This window comes from Bufo bufo, chromosome 6, assembly GCF_905171765.1.
Source record: "Bufo bufo chromosome 6, aBufBuf1.1, whole genome shotgun sequence".
NCBI classification, from domain to species: domain Eukaryota; kingdom Metazoa; phylum Chordata; class Amphibia; order Anura; family Bufonidae; genus Bufo; species Bufo bufo.
In genome coordinates this window covers 63,853,522-63,870,818 of record NC_053394.1, presented here as the reverse complement: position 1 = coordinate 63,870,818, position 17,297 = coordinate 63,853,522, and the positions used below count along the sequence as shown (strand labels likewise).

Here is a 17,297-nt window from a genome sequence, read left to right as displayed (position 1 = left end):
TTGGATTTTATCCTGACACGGAACATCTTCCTTTTTGATCAACGTATCTACCACCAGCTCAGGGGGGTTGCGATGGGCAGTCCCTGTGCCCCTACTTTCGCAAACCTCTTCCTGGGCTGGTGGGAGAAAGAGGTGGTTTTCTCGGAATCTATGGATCCATATACATCTTGCATCCAATTGTGGATTAGATATTTGGATGATGTTCTGATATTGTGGAATGGTACCAGAGAGGGTTTTCTCGAATTTGTGGAGGTCCTAAACACTAACGTAATTGGCCTCTTTTTTACATCTGAGATACAGGAGAGCGCAATTACGTTTTTGGATCTCAGCATCTCAATAGGTGCTGATAGACGTATCACTACCAAGCTGTTTAGGAAACAAACGGCGACCAACAGTCTCCTACACTGGGAGAGCGGACATCCCCTGGCCCTGAGAAGGGGTATCCCTAAGGGACAGTATCTCAGGGCCAGGAGAAATTGTTCCGAGCTTGGTGAATTTAAGGCCACAGCTTTAGATCTGAAACACAGGTTTACAAACAGGGGATACCCAGAGTATACCCTGAAAAAGGCGTACCATCACGCCATGAGTACAAACCGTAGCCAGTTACTGACCCCTAGAAATAGGGATAATGTTGATATGACACCACGTATCCTGGCTAATTTCGACAAAGCCCACCGTCAAGTTCAAGAAATCCTCCAGAACCATTGGTCCATTCTTCAGTCGGATCCTGACATTGGATCATCCCTATCCGATCGCCCATTGGTCACGTACAGACGTGGTTCCAATTTACGTGACCGTTTGGTGCATAGTCTCTACACTCGGCCCACTCCTGAAACATGGCTCAAAAATTCTGCGAAAGGTAATTTCCCCTGTGGTTCATGCATCATATGTAAATTTATTACCAAAGGAGATTCTTTCACTAGTGTGAGTAGTGGAATAAGATATAAGATCCGGTCCTTCATTAGATGCACTTCAGTGGGTGTAATATACCTTATCACGTGTAATTGTGGGCTCCAGTATGTGGGCAAGACAAAGCGAGAAATGAGACGCAGGATAGGGGAACATCTATCAGACATCCGGAATTCACGGGACACTACGGTGTCTCGTCATGTGCGGGAAATGCACGCAGGGAATCCGGATGTTCTGAGGGTCCAGGGTATTGTTATGCCCAAAAGATCCATACGCGGTGGAGATATGGACACACTCTTGCTCCAAAAAGAAGCGATGTGGATCTTCAGATTGCAAACCATTCAACCTAATGGGTTAAATGAAGCAATTTCGTATTCATGCTTCATTTGAGTCATACCACTATATGGATACCTTACTGGTTCTTGTGTGCATGTGGTTGTTTTAAGACCTTGGCCACTATATAAGCTATAAATGCTTTATGTATCTCTATGATTTCCCCCTTTCCTCCCTTGCTGGTATGGACATATTGGATTTATGGAGGAGGGGCCTATCTCTGTATGTATGTCATTATGTTTGTCACTGTCTTTTAATTTATGCCGCTTTGTATAAGGTTCTGTTTAGGGATGCACTTACATTTTCCTTGATGTCACCAATTTGGGCTCCTCCAGCATAGCTGACACCAGTGCTAGGCGTATAGGTGACATATCTCATATAGCCGCGACTTTCGATTCCTCCTGTATACATGGGCACTTGATGTGTCAGCATGGAGGTGTGTGATGTAAGGAGGGCTCTGGGCGGATCGGGGGTGTAAGTCAGATGACGCACCTTGCTCCGATTCGGCCGAGCGCTAACACACGCCCCCTTTGTAGGCGGGGCTGACTGGATATCTGGCCGGCGTTCATGCGGCCGCGTACGGCCATCACAGCGCCGAATGCCTCTACACACAACAGTGTGAGGCGGTTCTGCTCCACAGGCTAATACTGTTTAAACACTTCGCTTCGCTCCTGATGAATTGTGGCTCATATGGCCATAGGGAAACGCGTTGAGCCGGTGATCCTGTGTTTGTTACACGGCTCTTTAAGCAGGGTGTGTGCTTGACTCAGGCAGCGCTACAGCTGACTTGTGTACTTAGGGTTTGTGATTATCATTACACCTTGGCTGTTTGGGCTGATGGAGATGGCTGAGTGAGCGTCCACAATATTGTGGCATCTGGTGGATGCTATACCCCAAGGGGGCTTGATTCACTCGTCAGCTATCCCACATCGCCCAGCCAGGTTGATCCACACCTGACAAACCTGTGCCTGGTTTAACCCCTTGAGCCGTGTGCAATTTCCTGATCAGCTTATATTAGCACCGCAGTGCTAGCTGTATAGGATTCTAGTCCGGACTCTATTATAGTGGTGTGGATTTAATCCCTCTCCTACACCACCATTGGAGTCTGGAAGCCTGATTGTCACAGATGTGATATTCAGTTTTCCCTATTTATATTTAATAAATCCTTTATTATTTTTCTCCTCATACGTCTATTCAGGCAGATAATTTTATGTAATATTGGACGTAAAACTTCTTTACTAGATTATTGTGAATAGGTATAAATCATTTGGCAAATGTTTGTCCCTCTAGGAGATTCAGGCAGTTTTCTGGGAGTAATAAAGAGACAAAAAGGAAAAAATCTTTTAAAAATGTTCCGTCTGTTACTATTGGCAGGGTTGAGGCGGAAATTGAAGGTTTTCCGTTTGCTTGTAGTTCCCGTTTTGTCCTACCTGCTAGGGTGGCGCTAGAGAGCAAGAGCATTTTTTGTGAGATTTTTGTGGATAGTGGAGCAGCTGTCAATCTCATTGATAATCAATTTGCAATAACTCATGGTTTCCAGGTATGCACTTTGGGAAAGGATATTCCTGTTTTTGCTATTGATTCCGCTCCACTTTCTCAGAAATCATTAAAGGGCATAGTTCACAATATCCGTTTAATTGTGAGTGATGCTCATGTTGAGGATGTGTCATGTTTCGTCCTTAGCGGTTTGCCTACTCCTCTAGTGTTGGGACTACCCTGGCTCACTAAACATAACCCCACCATTGATTGGCAAGCGAGGCAAATAAATGGTTGGAGTGACTTTTGCAGAGAGAATTGCCTCATAACATCTGTTTCTGAGGTTTCTACTAAGACTGTACCACCTTTCCTCTCTGAATTTTCGGATGTCTTCTCTGAGAGTGGAGTTCAGGATTTGCCCCCGCACAGGGAGTATGATTGCCCTATTAATCTCATCCCAGGCGCCAAGCTGCGTAAATCTCGTTTATACAATCTCTCCCAACCTGAGAGGGTCGCTATGCGTGCTTATATCTCTGAGAGTCTGAGAAAAGGACACATACGACCCTCGAAGTCACCTGTTGCCGCTGGCTTTTTCTTTGTTAAGAAAAAAGATGGTTCTTTAAGACCTTGTCTGGATTTCAGGGAGCTGAACAGTATCACTATTCGTGATCCTTATCCGCTTCCTCTGATCCCGGACCTGTTTAACCAGGTTGTTGGGGCTAAAGTCTTTTCCAAATTAGACCTAAGAGGGGCATACAACCTGGTCAGGGTCAGAGAAGGAGACGAATGGAAGACGGCTTTCAATACCCCTGAAGGCCATTTTGAGAATTTGGTTATGCCTTTTGGTTTGATGAATGCCCCAGCCGTTTTTCAGCATTTCGTGAACAGCATTTTTTATCATTTAATGGGAAAATTTGTATTAGTGTATTTGGATGATATTTTGATTTTTTCTCCTGATTTCAAGACTCATAAGGAACACTTACGTCAGGTCTTGCTCATTCTGCGGGAGAATAAATTATACGCAAAACTGGAAAAATGTGTGTTTGCAGTTCCAGAAATTCAATTTCTGGGGTTTCTTCTCTCCGCTTCTGGTTTTCGCATGGACCCCGAGAAGGTCCGCGCTGTGCTTAAGTGGGAGCTTCCTGAGAATCAGAAGGCGCTGATGCGTTTTTTGGGCTTTTCCAATTATTACAGGAAATTTATTTTGAATTATTCCTCTGTTGTTAAACCACTCACTGATATGACCAGAAAGGGGGTAGATTTTTCTTCCTGGTCGGTAGAGGCGCGTAAGGCCTTTTCTAATATCAAGGAGAGTTTTGCTTCCGCTCCCATCCTGGTACAACCTGATATTTCGTTACCCTTCATAGTTGAGGTTGATGCTTCTGAGGTAGGGGTGGGTGCGGTCTTGTCTCAGGGTTCCTCTCCTGCCAAATGGCAACCGTGTGCCTTTTTCTCAAAGAAACTCTCCTCCGCAGAGAGAAATTATGATGTGGGAGATAGGGAATTGTTGGCCATCAAGTTGGCTTTTGAGGAATGGCGCCATTGGCTAGAGGGAGCCAGACACCCTATTACCGTGTTTACTGACCATAAAAATCTGGCCTACTTGGAGTCAGCCAAGCGTCTGAACCCGAGACAGGCCAGATGGTCTTTGTTCTTTTCAAGGTTTAATTTTGTTGTCACGTTCCGCCCTGGGGTTAAGAATGTGAAGGCAGATGCCCTGTCACGTTGTTTTCCGGGAGGTGGGAATTTTGAAGACCCGAGTCCCATTTTGGCTGAAGGTGTGGTGGTCTCTGCTCTTTTTCCTGAATTGGAGGCAGAGGTGCAGGCAGCCCAGTCAGAAGCTCCTGATCTTTGTCCTCCTGGGAGGTTGTTTGTGCCTCTCGCTTTGAGACACAAGATTTTTAAAGAACACCACGATACGGTCCTTGCTGGGCACCCAGGGGCAAGAGCCACACTGGATCTCATCGCTCGGAGATTCTGGTGGCCTGCGCTTCGTAAGTCGGTAGAGGGTTTTGTGGCAGCTTGCGAGACTTGCGCTCGTGCCAAAGTCCCTCATTCACGGCCATCAGGTCCTCTCCTCCCTTTGCCCATTCCTTCCCGTCCTTGGACACATCTGTCCATGGACTTCATAACGGACTTGCCTCGTTCCTCGGGGAAGACTGTGATTCTGGTGGTGGTGGACCGTTTTAGCAAAATGGTGCATTTTATCCCTTTTCCTGGTTTGCCCAATGTTAAGACGCTGGCGCAGGCATTTATTGACCACATTGTCAAATTGCATGGTATTCCTTCAGACATAGTCTCTGATAGGGGCACGCAGTTTGTTTCCAGATTCTGGAAGGCTTTCTGTTCTCGCTTGGGGGTTCGGTTGTCATTCTCTTCTGCTTTCCACCCGCAGTCGAATGGCCAGACGGAGCGTGTCAATCAGAATCTGGAGAAATATCTGCGCTGTTTTGTGGCGGAGAATCAGGAGGATTGGTGTTCCTTTTTGTCCCTTGCTGAGTTTGCTTTAAATAACCGTCGTCAGGAGTCCTCTGATAAGTCACAATTTTTTGGTGCATATGGGTTTCATCCGCAGTTTGGGACTTTCTCGGGAGAGGGGTCTTCTGGTTTACCTGATGAGGACAGATTCTCCTCGTCTTTGTCATCTATTTGGCAAAAGATTCAGGATAATCTAAAGAGCATGAGTGAGAGATATAAGCGTGTGGCAGATAAGAGACGTGTGCCTTGTCCGGACCTGAATGTTGGTGATCTGGTGTGGTTGTCTACCAAGAATATCAAATTGAAGGTTCCCTCCTGGAAGTTGGGTCCTAGGTTTATTGGGCCTTACAAGATCCTGTCTGTCATCAATCCTGTTGCCTACCGTCTTGATCTTCCTCAGACTTGGAAGATCCATAATGTTTTTCATAAGTCCTTATTGAAACCTTATGTTCAACCTATTGTACCCTCGCCTTTGCCTCCTCCTCCGATTATGGTTGATGGAAATCTTGAATTTCAGGTCTCTAGGATTGTGGATTCTCGTCTTGTCCGCAGGTCCCTCCAGTACCTCGTTCATTGGGAAGGTTATGGTCCTGAGGAGAGGATGTGGGTCCCAGTGACGGACATTAAAGCCTCTCGTCTCATCAGGGCTTTCCATAGGTCCCATCCTGAGAAGGTGGGCTCTGAGTGTCCGGAGTCCACTCGTAGAGGGAGGGGTACTGTCACAGCCAGACAGCTGAGAAGCTCTGACAGGAGCCTTTCAGATCCTCCTCCTTGAATTTCTTTGTTTTGGTTGAGTTCCTCATCTCGTTAGTCTATCTCAGCTGTCATGCAGTTGGACTGATTGCTGCCCTTTAAGTTCCTCCCCAGAATGCAGTAGTGTGCGGCTTATACAACTTCCTGGAGTGTGTGTGCATGCTGTTCCTAGTTCTCAGTCCACAGTCCCCAGTCGTCTGCAAGATAAGTGCTGTTTATGTATTTATGATTTTCTGTTTTCTGGATCCAGGTGACCCTGACTCCCTCTGTGTCTGTGTAGGGAGCCGGTGGTCGTATCCCCTCACTATTGTAGGGTCTTCAGGTGTAAGATAGTCGAGGTACATGGATATGCGCCCATCCACCTTTGGGGTGGTCGCATAGGCTGAGCAATAAGGGAGAGCGGCAGGTCTCATGCAGGGGTCTCCCTTTTGTTCCTTAGTTGTGGATCCAGCGAGTCATTGTTTATATTGTATTGTCTTGTTTCCTGTACACCATCCGTGACATCCACAGATCCCTCCATAATAGTGTCCCAGTGTAGTGTGAATGACCCCCAATACAGAGGGTGGGAGCTAGCATCTAGTTTTGTAATGGCAGCGGGGCCCGGTGTAGTGACTGTATTCTATTGCTCCGGGCCCCACTCACTGTAGTAATCCTATCTATAATTGTAGGCATTGTTTAACTATAATAATCTTCAATACAATCCATTAATCTTCACTTACTAACGTCTGTATCAGGCAGGAGGGCGGGCACTGGCAGCGTAACTCACTACGTCACGCGCCCGCACCGCCTGCTTAATTCATAAAGTGGGCGGAGCAAGCACGTGACGTAGTGAGTTACGCTGCCAGGGACCGCCCGCCCGGCCTGCTGCCTGATACGGATGTTAGTAAGTGAAGATTAATGGATTGTATTGAAGATTATAGTTAAACAATGCCTACAGTTATAGATAGGATTACTACAGTGAGCGGGGCCCGGTGCAATAGAATACAGGGACTGCACAGGGCCCCGCTGCCATTCAAAACTAGATGCCGACCCCCAGCCCCTCCTCCCTCCCCACTGATACACCCACCAACCGCGCTGTGCAGCATGCGGTCGGCGGTGTATCAGTGTAAATTGCAGCATTCGCCCCATAAGACGCACTGTCATTTCCCCCCCACTTTTGGGGGGGAAAAGTGCGTCTTATAGGGCGAAAAATACGGTAATTGCCATAATTATGAAGAAAAAAAAAGTAACATTACATTACCCGTTGTGAACGATATAATAAACATTTCTTGTGAAGTCAAATTCATCAGGGGATGCCACACAAGTATCTAGAAATACGACCAGGTCAGGTTCAGATGTGAGTAAAGCTGCTTGCAGGTATAAATGCTGATTAAGAGCCACATAGTATGGATACTGATTCACTGGATATATGTAATTCCAGGACTGGAAGAATGTCAAGTTAGCAGAAAAGAGGCCGTATTGGATAAACGTGTTCTTTATGATGTCATCTGCAGAGTATATGCCTTCAACTACAGTATCTTGGTACATCCGGCATTTAAGAGTTAGACCTAGTTTTTTTCTGTAAACAATTGTGTCGGCTGAACCGGTGAACAGGGTATTTGTGTAAGTTATTGTGTCATTTTCAACCTGTTATAGAAAAGGTAAAAGGTAAAAACAAAATTACTTAAATGGGGATGAATTTGGGTCTTTTTTGTTATGTTTTTTTGTATGATAGATAAATAGATAGATAGATAGATAGATAGATACCTGTTTTACTGTCAGACATCTCCCATAAGGTATGTGAAACTCCGCCCAACCTGATACAACTTGAGGGCGACACTGCGGGTCATTCAAAAATATATTATCTGAAGAATATTCCAGCGCTTGAAGATAGCTAAGTGAGATTCGAGCTTTCATGTATTCAGAATAGCAGGACAGACTGACTGTAACGAGAAAAACATGCATTTATGTAAGCTAGCATTTTGCTATATTTCATTATTGTAAACTACTGTAGTTATTCTAAGAAGATATTGGTGAAAACAGGCACCTACCTAGAAATCTGATTAACTTTCGCAACTGTAACCCCTTTAAGGCTAAAAACATTTTGGGAAACTTTTTATTATTATTGCATTGTAGTGTGTTTTGGACTAAAAATCATTTTTCCATTTGGTCTTTATTAAAATATTTTAGCGGTTTGCCCTTAACAGTCTTCAGGTTTTGACTGACTTTGTAGACTGTTCTGCACACTTATTACTGAAATCAGAGATCTGCTCTGACAACTCGATCTGTAGCTAGAGATGGCCTTGCGGTTCGCCCGGCGGTCGTTTCGCGGCGAACTTTGCGTGTTCGTGATTCGCCGAACATGCGAACATATGGAGATATTCGCGCCCGCCATATTCTTTTACATTGTGAAGAACTTTGACCCATGACACATCCATCAGGTGGTACAGGACAGCCAATTGAGACATTTCAGCACATGGACATACCCCCTACTTTATAAATAAACCTGATCTGGCCGCCATTTTACATTCAGTGTTTTGCTAGTGTAGGGAGAGATTGCTGTGTGGAGCTGGGACAGGCTGTTAGGGACACCAAGAGCTAGCTAATAGGGCCACAAAAGTCATTTTAAGGACTGGTATAGGTGTGCTGTCGATAGGTGTGATACACAGAGGGGTGTGATATACTTATAATATACTTTTATAATGAGTCAAAAACACATAGATCTATATAGTGATCACCTGGAAGTCAGGGGCCTAGGGGCTAGGGCAATATCAGGGACATTTCTTTGCCCACCCTGCCTTCAATACCACATCATCATCTAGCCCAGGGATAGATGTTTTTTGCTTTCCCTCCGGGATTCATGGATGTGCACTGGAACCCCCCGAATTGTGGTAGGACATATGGTTTCTGATTTGGTGCCGCCGAGCACTTGTTATTGCCTACCACATCTATGCTTTTCGCTTAACTTCAATAATTGAATTTATTTTCATTTTGAAGGGTTATCTTTTCCATTACACGTCCGCAAAATGGGTCCGCATCCGTTCCACAATTTTTCGGAACGGGTGCAGACCCATTAATTTTCAATGGGGCCGGAATGTGCTATCCGCATTTGCGGATCTGCATCCACATTTGCGGATCCGCACTTCCGCATCCGTGCTTCCGTTTCCGCCAAAAAATAGAACATGTCCTATTCTTGTCCGCAATTGCAGACAAGATTAGGCATTTTCTATTCTAGTGCCGGCGATGTGCGATCCGCAAATTGCGGAATACACATTGCCGGTGTCCGTGTTTTGCAGATCCGCAAAACATTTACGGACGTGTGAATGGACCCTCATAGTAACATTATTAAAGGTTACGTTTTATCTTTATGTATTTCTAATGGATTGCCTTCCTTGTACAATGTTATAATATACTTTCTATGTTAGAAAGTATATTATAGTGCATTTGTATTGTGCGGCAGTTGTGTGCGGTTCTGCTGCGATACTGCAGGTATATAGAGGGACAAGCGTTATTGGAACAAATAATTTCTACTGGTGTCATATACCAGTCGCGCCCCAAAAAAACTGATTGAAGCAGGGTGTTATATACCAATATACTTTCTTTATAGTGCATTTGGTTACTGTATAGTGCATTTGCGCATGCGCGTTCGCGAAAATTATATTGCCGATATTTTGCATTGAAAAAAATTATGAATGGAGATCGCAAATTCGAATAATACATCTGGTATGTCAGTGTCCATGTTGTGGGACTATTTGTGCACTTCTAGTAATTATTTCTGGGCTGCAAATATGAGCTGAAGGTTTTTCAGGTTCGCCTGCCATTAAAATGAATGGGACCCGGCAGATGTTAGTCCATCACTATCTGTAGCCTTTCCTTCTTCACTCCTGACAGCTCTTTAACACTTATTTAATGAATTAATCAGTTTCATAAGAGACAATATAGCTTTCCCTATTTTTATATAATCAAGTGACAGATTATGTGATTGCCACAAAGCCACTCATGTCAAAGATATAAGTGTACAGCTGACAATTGAGGCTGAGGTGGTGAGTTCTAAGAGGAAGAAAAGTAAAACTAGAGCTTCCAGTGACCATATCCACCCCCCTACAAAACCCCTCTGCCCCCTTCCCCCATATAATCCACCAAATGGCAAACTGAATTTTTTATTTAGCTAAGAATAAAATATACTTCACATTAAAAGGCTTTGGCCCATAAACAACATTTGTCACTTATCCACAGTATAGGTGATAAATGAATGTTCGCTGGGACCAACCACTGGGACCTCTCTCAATGACAAGTAAGGTTGTTCTGAGTCCCTGTTGGAGTGGGATGCTATACTTGACTAACCCTGTCAGCTTAATAGACAGTGAATGGAGTGTCACCTTGCATGTGTGACCCCCTAAACAATTCAAATAGGGGACTTGGGATCCCTGTTCTCACGATCATTTGGGGTACCAGTGCTCTGTCCCCTTCAATCATACATGAAGTTGTTTATAGCCTATGCCTTTTAAGAGTTTCATTTAATTTCTTCTTTTCCCTAAATGAGGATACATTACCATTTTGGTTGTCGTTATCAGTAGAATAGTATGTTGCATAAAATTCTAAGCCTGCCTCTCTGTTGGCCCGCGAATAGACAATGCTGATGCTGTTCGATGAGGAGATGAACTCTCTTGTACGTGTTCTGCACAGATCTCCAATTGAAGATGACCCAAGAGGAGTTCCATCATATATTGACAAAGAAGATGAATTGCAGGACCGGGAATTCTTCATTCTGGTCATGAGAATTTCAGGAATAAACATCAGTATTGCATTTTTACATGCAGTAAGCACTTAGTTAATGAGAGCTAAAGTTTAAAAGTTATGAACAACTTTGGGGAAAAAAATTATTATTGCATTGTACTCATTGTGGGCTAAAAATCTTTTTTTCAATTGCTCTTTATTAAACATTTTGAGTTCCTTTCTATGTACAGCTGTAAAGGTCAGCGTGTGCGAACCCGCTGTCCCACGTGACCAACCTCCTCAGAGGGGAATGACTAAGTGTACTTCACAATACCTCTGATAACAAAGATAGACTTTCCTGAGGGATACACCAGGCCCTACCTCTGAGGGGGGTTGGAACACGAGGAAACGAGAACCTGGGTGTGGACTCACTGGACTGGCCTCCAGATGGTATGTGACACCAAAAGGGTGCTAGGTGGCCAGAGGTTGATCAGACGGAGGCAAGGCAAGATCTGGATACAGAGTCTGAGATAAGGACAGGCAGCAATATGGCAAAGTCGGTAAAAGAGGTCCGATGTCAGGGCAGGCAGCAAGATAGCAAAATACGTAAAACAAGCTACAAGGTCAGGGCAGGCGGCGGTAAGTCAAGGTCCGTTCAACAAGATGCAAGCTCTGGTACATAGTAATGGCAGAAATCACAGGAACATCTTTGCTCACAGGAACTAGACAGTACTAGGAACCAAAGTTGTAGAAGGAGGCGCCTTTGCTTAACTCCTGCACACCAGACATAAGCTGGGGAAGATAGGAGGCATGCGCATGCTGCCTCAAATAGGAGGAGAGACAAGTCCACACACACCCTAAATGCACACAAGGAACTCTGAGCCAAAGTGCAAGCTCTGCTCAGAACCAGGAGGGAGACACTGGTGGCAGAAGTGCGGAGCACAGCTAAGAATCCCCCTGCTCGCTCCCGTCAGCACGGCGTGCAGCAGTGGGGAGGAGTGAGGAATCCCAGCTCCCATACCTGCATGTTGGGACAGATTCTCAGTCACAGGAAGCTGGGTTAACAACAGTCTGGAGATTCTGTAGTAGTAGCAGGCTCTTTATTTTACTGTTTCCCATCAGGGAGCTCATCTGACAGCTCCTTATCTCTGATTTCTGACCTCCTAAACACTCATTATAGCTGGGTTCTTATCCTATTGACAAGAATGTAGCTTTAATATGTGTCTATGACCTTTTAGTAATTTAGAAATAAGGTTTATTAGATGATGGCACAAAGTGAAAGTGAATGTACTATTCACACAGCTAGATAGTTAACCTTTTGTGACAAAATGGATGAATATTTTAACCCCTTAAGGACGCAGGGCGTACCGGTACGCCCTATTTCCCGAGTCCTTAAGGACTCAGGGCGTACTAGTACGTCCTAACTTTAATGGAGAGGGAGAGAGCCCCCCGACAGCCCCCTGCCAGCCCCGTGCTCACCCTTCCCCGTCTGCGAAGTTGTGGCAGACGGGGAAGGTTCCCATGGCAACAGGACGCCTTCTCAGGCGTCCTGCTGTCCATGGTGCTGAACAGATCTATGCTAAAAGCATAGATCTGTTCAGTGTAAGTAAAATACAGTACAGAACCCTATATAGTGTACTGTACTGTATTATACAGACATCAGATCCACTGGATCTTCAAGAACCAAGTGGGTCTGGGTCAAAAAAATGCAAAGAAAAGTGAAAAAAAAACACATTTATCACTGAATAAAAATTAAAAAATAAAATACACTACACATATTAGGTATCGCCGCGTCCGTAACGACCTGATCTATAAAACGGTCATGTTACTTTCCCCGCATGGTGAACGCCATAAAAATAAAAAAATAAAAACTATAAGAAAATTGAAATTTTGCCCACCTTACTTCCCAAAAAAGGTAATAAAAGTGATAAAAAAAGTCGCATGTACGCCAAAATAGTACCAATCAAACCGTCATCTCATCCCGCAAAAATCATACCCTACCCAAGATAATCGCCGAAAAACTGAAAAAACTATGAATTTTTTTTGTTTCAAAAATGAAATCATTGTGTAAAACTTACATAAATAAAAATAAAGTATGCATATTAGGTATCGCCGCGTCCGTATTGACCGACTCTATAAAAATATCACATGACCTAACCCCTCAGGTAACCACCGTAAAAAAAAAAAAAAAAAAACGGTGTAAAAAAAGCCATTTTTTGTCATCTTACGTCACAAAAAGTGTAATAGCAAGCGATCAAAAAGTCATATGCACCCCAAAATAGTGCCAATCAAACCGTCATCTCATCCCGCAAAAAATGAGACCCTACTTAAGATAATCGCCCAAAAACTGAAAAAACTATGGCTCTTAGACTATGGAGACACTAAAACATTTTTTTTGTTTTAAAAATGAAGTCATTGTATAAAACTTACATAAATAAAAAAAATTGTATACATATTAGGTATCACCGTGTCCGTGACAACCTGCTCTATAAAAATACCACATGATCTAACCTGTCAGATGAATGTTGTAAATAACAAAAAAAAGGGGGGGGCGTGGCTAGCCGTGGAAGGAGGAAGACGTCTCTCTGCACAGCTCTGCTGAGAACATCACAATCCCAGCTCATCCACAACCTATCTTGGTTTAAAAGTTTCCCATTTTACACTCTTGGGACTGTAGCCACAGCCACCCTCATTTTGAGACCTTTCTTAGGTCGTAGAACAGATCCTGACCTGAGTTACCACTGCGGCCTAGTAGTGTGGCGCATCCGCGGCCTGGATTTGACCCTGCACGGCCGTTTACTGTGCTCCACCGACAGTCCGGAGGCTCCAACAATACAAGCGCAGTGATCGATCTGGCGCTGTACCCCCGCCGACTATTGTAAGCGGCTCCGGAGAGCTTCTGCAGCCGGCGTGACATCGCGCCTGGAAACATCAAGCGGGCGCGATTTTGTGGACCCGAACAACGTACCGCCCGGCAGCAGGGGAACCACTTACCGGCACCAGATATCAAGCATTAAGGTACCCACCTTGCCCTCTATGCTCCGAATCACTGTGCAGCCTCAAACACTCTCCAGTGAGTCTCCTGCTGCATCGCGCTGGGCTTCAGCTGCATCATTATTATAGTGCACAGCTGTACTGGACCTTTTTTTTTTGGCTCTAGCACTTCCCATAGTGCTGATCAATAGAGGCACACAACCTATACTACCTCTGAGCCTACTGAACAAACTTGGGGGCTTAAAAATCATCCTCCTGTAATTCGTCAGTTTAAAGGGACAGTAGCCCTTGTGGACACAGCACCAAATCCTGTGAATAGCAACTTTTCACTCCAAGAGTATGTGTTAACAGCTTGAACCTGAGCTTAGACTCTTCTGCCATTTATTTCCTCAATAAAATAATGTTCTTTTAACCTGAGATGAAGTGGTGAACATAATTCGCTTTAAGGGCAAGATCAAACGCACTTATGGTAAAAGTGGGCAGATATAGGGAGGTGGTACAGGACTCTCAGAAACAGGCAAAGGCTCCATCTCTTTCTCAATCCGATTTAGATCATTTCATGATGAAGAAGAACACTTCAAATCAAGGGATCCCTCCATCTGCTTCCAAAAATAACCCTCAGAAACAGCTAGCTACACAGCTTGACAGGGAGAGTGAAGAAGAAGAATCCTTTGAGACAGCCTCAGATCTACCTATTTCCAGATCCTTCATCTCACAAGCCTTAACTAAAGCTTTAAACCCCGTTTTAGAGGAACTATCCGAAATAAAACGAGAAATGAGACAAGTGGGCCAGAGAGTTGATGCTTTAGAGTCCACTCATACGGCTGTTGCAGAATATACAAATAAAAACTCTGCCGCCCTCTCAGCCTATCAAAACCATATAAATTACCTCTACGATTACATTGAGGATCAAGACAATAGAGGAAGAAGGAATAATATTCGCATCAGAGGTGTCCCAGAATCAGTCGCCAACAAAGCCATACCCAATGCGGTTAAAGAAATCTGCAAAGCTCTACTGGGTGAAGAATATCCTGACCCAATTATAATTGAAAGAGCCCACCGTGCCCTCCATCCCAAACCCAAAATTGGCGACCCTCCTAGAGACATCATCTGCAAGCTGCTGAACTTCGCACAGAAAGATCTTATTATGAAAAGAGCCAGAGAAAGCGATAATATTACATATGAAGACACCCAAATCCTCTTTTTCAAGATCTTGCCCCTGCTACTCTAAATAAGAGACGTGCCCTGAAACCACTCACAGATCATCTAAGACACAGACGCATCGCCTTTAGATGGCTTTTCCCATTCGGAATGCTAATCACATGGAAGGAAAATAAACTCATCCTAAGATCACCAAAAGACCTCCCAGATATTTTTGGAGCACTGGAGATACAAGATGTGGACATCCCAGATTGGTCTGCTACAAACGACGTATTTATACCACAAGACATCTTGCCTCCTACCGCATGGGAATTAGTTGGAAGTGGCAAATCCTCAAAGTCCAAGAAAAAGCACGGGAAACTAACCCCTAGACGCATCATTCCTGAGGAGGACTGAACTTACTCTTTGTTGTTTATAGTAGATATGATCATCTATTTCTGCCTTCGCTGTGTTGTTGAGGGTGATGACTGGATCGCTAGCTGTGCAGACCCCTAATGGTAGAACCTCTTTCCTTGTATCTGCATCTAACACACCAGTTTCATATACGGGTGTGGACTGGGTGTGGGCGGCTGGCGATTTTTGTTCGTTACCTCTCTGTTCTTATGGCGAGTCCCGGATGCTCTTTTTATGATCTCGTGGGTGGCGTGGGGCATCTGTTCATTATATTATTAGTTTTACAGTACCACTCACCTCTTTATCTCACCTATGAGTGTACTGTTAATGCCTCAAATGCTGGCCCTGTACTGTTTTCAGGGCATAGTACTTCTGTCCTGGATCAGAAGTACGGACCTGAAGTGGTCCTACATTGGGAGTATGAAATCCCTAGTTTCCTCTTTCAGCAGAGGTTTGTTCGAACAAAGTTTATTTTCTGTTTTGACGTTCTTTCTTTTATCTTTTAGCCCCTTCCCACCCCCTCATAAAGGCAATCCCTTTGTATCGTTGACACCAACTACCTTTCCACCAGACAACAGAAATGGAGTCGAGCCAGGCATCCGACAGTATCTAAGTTCTGCTCCCCCTCATCTCAAACACCATCATGGCTGACATTCACATAGCATCATATAATGTCAAAGGTCTTAAAAATCCAAGTAAGAGAGGTCAGATTCTACACTATCTACATAAAGAAAAAACGAAAGTAATATTACTACAAGAAACACACTTTAAAAATAATCAGATCCCTAATCTCTCTAGGTCATATTACAACCAATGGTATCACAGCTCTTCCTCACACTCAAATAGACTTGGTACTAGTAAAGGTTTCCATAAACAACTCGACTTTAACATGATCGACACACTAACAGACCCTAATGGTCGTTTTACTCTAGTGAAGAGAACTATTAATTCCCAAATATACACATTCGCCAATTTTTACGCTCCCAATGTGGACCAGAAAATTTGGTTTGAAAAAACTTGGCAAAAGTTCGAAGATTTTAGAGAAGGTACAGTAATCCTGGCTGGGGATTTCAATTTCGCCCTCAACCCACTACTTGACACCTCATCAGGGAAGTCCTCTATCCCTTTCAAAACCCTCAACTGCATAAAGAAACTTATACATAACAGTAATCTCATAGATGCGTGGCGAGCGAACAACCCCCGGGAAAAAGACTTCTCTTTCTTTTCGGCTCCTCACAAATCTTACCATAGAATAGACTACATTCTGGTGCCTACCGTATATGCCGGCGTATATGACGACTGGGCGTATAAGACGACCCCCAACTTTTCCATTTAAAATATAGGGTTTGGGCTATACTCGCCGTATAAGACTAACCCTGAATGCCCAGCCCTCCCTGTCTTCAAGACAATCTTCTCCAGTCCAGGGAACTGACAGGGATCTGTGGATGGCACTGTTATTGGGAGGGGGATCAGTGGATGACACTGCTATGGGGAGGGGGATCAGTGGATGACACTGCTATGGGGAGGGGGATCAGTGGATGACACTGCTATGGGGGGATCTATGGATGACACTATATAGCATCTTATGCTATATGTGTCATCCACAGATCCACCCCATGACAGTGTCATCCACAGATCCCCCTCCCCATAACAGTGCCATCCACAGATCCCCCTCCCCATAACAGTGCCATCCACAGATCCCCCTCCAAACAGTGCCATCCACAGATCCCCCCCTAAACAGTGCCATCCACAGATCCCCCCTAAACAGTGCCATCCACAGATCTCCCTACCCATAACAGTGTCATCCACAGATCACCCCCCATGACAGTGCCATCTACAGATCCCCCTCCCATAACAGTGTCATCCACAGATCCCCCCCATGACAGTGCCATCCACAGATCCCCCTCCCCATAACAGTGTCATCCACAGATCCCCCCATGACAGTGCCATCCACAGATCCCCCTCCCCATAACAGTGCCATCCACAGACCCCCCTCCAAATAGTGCCATCCACAGATCCCCCCCTAAACACTGCCATCCACAGATCTCCCTCCCATAACAGTGCCATCCACAGATCCCCCCCCCCCCCCATGACAGTGCCATCCA

The 17,297-nt window shown here is 44.7% G+C and overlaps 1 protein-coding gene across 1 annotated transcript in view; it reads right to left on the bottom strand.

Annotated features, from left to right (window-relative positions):
• Positions 1-7,185: 7,185 nt before the first annotated feature.
• The window catches only part of LOC121005507 (deleted in malignant brain tumors 1 protein-like), a 67,370-nt gene continuing 57,258 nt past the window's right edge, over positions 7,186-17,297 (bottom strand). The window contains exons 4-6 of the mRNA XM_040438274.1: positions 10,482-10,696; positions 7,696-7,871; positions 7,186-7,575 (exon numbers count right to left, since the gene is read on the bottom strand). Coding sequence (XP_040294208.1) covers positions 7,186-7,575; positions 7,696-7,871; positions 10,482-10,696 — 781 coding nt within the window. The remainder of the gene's footprint in view (positions 7,576-7,695; positions 7,872-10,481; positions 10,697-17,297) is intronic.